The 1,930-nt window shown below is 34.4% G+C and overlaps 1 protein-coding gene across 2 annotated transcripts in view; it reads left to right on the top strand.

Annotated features, from left to right (window-relative positions):
• KIAA1324L (KIAA1324-like ortholog) overlaps positions 1 to 1,164 on the top strand; it is a 174,342-nt gene extending 173,178 nt beyond the window's left edge. For both annotated transcript variants that reach the window (XM_012643503.1, XM_012643504.1), the window contains one exon: positions 552 to 1,164. In XM_012643503.1, the coding sequence (XP_012498957.1) occupies positions 552 to 611 (60 nt within the window). In that variant the 3' untranslated portion in view covers positions 612 to 1,164. The remainder of the gene's footprint in view (positions 1 to 551) is intronic.
• The last annotated feature ends 766 nt before the right edge of the window (positions 1,165 to 1,930 follow it).

Below are 1,930 nucleotides of genomic sequence, written 5' to 3'. Positions count from 1 at the left end.
GATCTATTTTCTAAGATGATGTGTTTAATATCTTTAGTAGGCATGTATCCAAGAGATTTTCCTCAAACATATCAGTGATCCCAAATAATCTTATGTTTTATTAGTGTCCTCCTTATTTATTTCTGCTGTCCTTTTTCTTATCATTCAGCCTATATTGTCTTGAGAATACTTAGTTTCTGTCAGTTCTCTTTTGCCCCTGAGTAGCATGGCAAGGTCATTGATTTCAGCACCCAGGTCAGGTGTGCCTTTAGGAAGGGGTTCAGTGTTTTCTTCCCAGGAATCACAACTATATCTTTTGGTATCTATTGTAATCATGTTTTGCTTCTATTTTGGATTTGTCTGTCTTGTCTCTTGGACATCAAAAGTGCCCTTCAGGGTAGACATGCTATTTGTTTTATAGCTGCCACCCAACTTTAAATATAAACTTCTAATCCTAAGTGACAGGTACATAGATTAAAATGATTTCTGGAACTTTCCTTCTGGACATGTAAGATCCTAAAATCTTATGAGAACTTCAGTGAGTTGATTTTGTTTTTAATATTTTTTCTTAGGAAAAAGAAGACCATTTTGAATCTGTTCAACTGAAATCCTCAAGATCCCCAAATATATGAAGAGACAGTGCTGTAGCCTTCAGACTAATGAACAGAGAAACCTGCTCTAGTTTTACAGGACCATATTTTAGGGCCTATCCTCACACCTGTCACGTTGGTGATCTCACTGAGGAGGGCCATGCTGCTGAAAAGGGACGAGGTTGAAATGTTTGATTGCCTTATTACATGGTCAAGTACCTTGCCAAAAAAGGAAAGCAAATGATTTGGGTCTCAACTGAAGATGAAACTCAACTCAGGAAGAGATTTATCTGTACATACACATAACTGAAAACCAAGTTTAAGCCCACCAGTGCACTGCTGATGCATGCCATATAATTAATGGGTAACTTTTATTCTTTATAATGTCTACATAAAAAGTGTGCTTTGGAGGGCAGATGTGAACATATGCGTTGTGATCCCATTTATGTTTTTCTTTATATTTTGGGAAAGATTTGAAAAATTTTTACGGTATAGTTATTTTTCCCATTATTTATTTTCCTGAGAGACCTTAAAACAGCTTTTCTATTAAAAATGGGGAGCAACAAAGACAATAAATTTTTCTTTTTTTCCATAAGGTATCTTCTCTTGATTTCAGAAGCTTAAATGATCAGTAATATTTTAGGAAGAGTTAGCATGTGCTGAAGTTGTCTAAACTTAGAATCACCTTTGAAATGCCATCCTTGTTGAAACTGGTAAGAAGGGCTTGACTGAAAGTTTGAAGGAATCTTAAAATAAATAAACAAACAAAAGGCAAGAAAAAGCCTTGACTGTCCATTAATACAAACAAGCTGGTACTATCATAGAAGTCAAATGGCTTCAAACAGTTTATGTAGTACTTGAGTATGATTTAAAGTAAGTGGGAAAGTCTGTTTATCAAATCGCTGGCAATACCATTAAGAAGAAAGTGGGATGGCTTGTCTATAAGTACAGACAACTGTACAAAGGTATTGGGTAATTTCATGGTCTCCAGAAAATGTCAATGGGGCATGTGCCCTATGTCAAGCATCGGAGGTTATATGATTATTTTTTTTCTACAATACTTTGAGGATTATGACTTTCTTGAAAGTTTTTTTTTAAGCCAATAAGGCAGGAATTTAATTGTGGAAAATTGCATATAATTGTATTCGTAATAAGAATGTGGTTGTACCATAAGCAATTATGAAATAAGTGTTGGTCCTATTCAAAAGTAATCCAGATAATTGTGACATTTCCTATGAATACAATGACGGGTAACTAATATTATCTCTACTTGGATATTATTTGTTGAAAGAAGTTTGAATGGATTTGACTAATTTTGCTAACTTTGTGTAAACCTTAATTGTTTTAGAACTGGAAAAGAG

The sequence above is a fragment of the Propithecus coquereli genome, unplaced genomic scaffold, assembly GCF_000956105.1.
Source record: "Propithecus coquereli isolate 6110/MARCELLA unplaced genomic scaffold, Pcoq_1.0 Scaffold199, whole genome shotgun sequence".
Classification (NCBI taxonomy): domain Eukaryota; kingdom Metazoa; phylum Chordata; class Mammalia; order Primates; family Indriidae; genus Propithecus; species Propithecus coquereli.
This window is presented reverse-complemented; position numbering and strand designations above follow the sequence as displayed.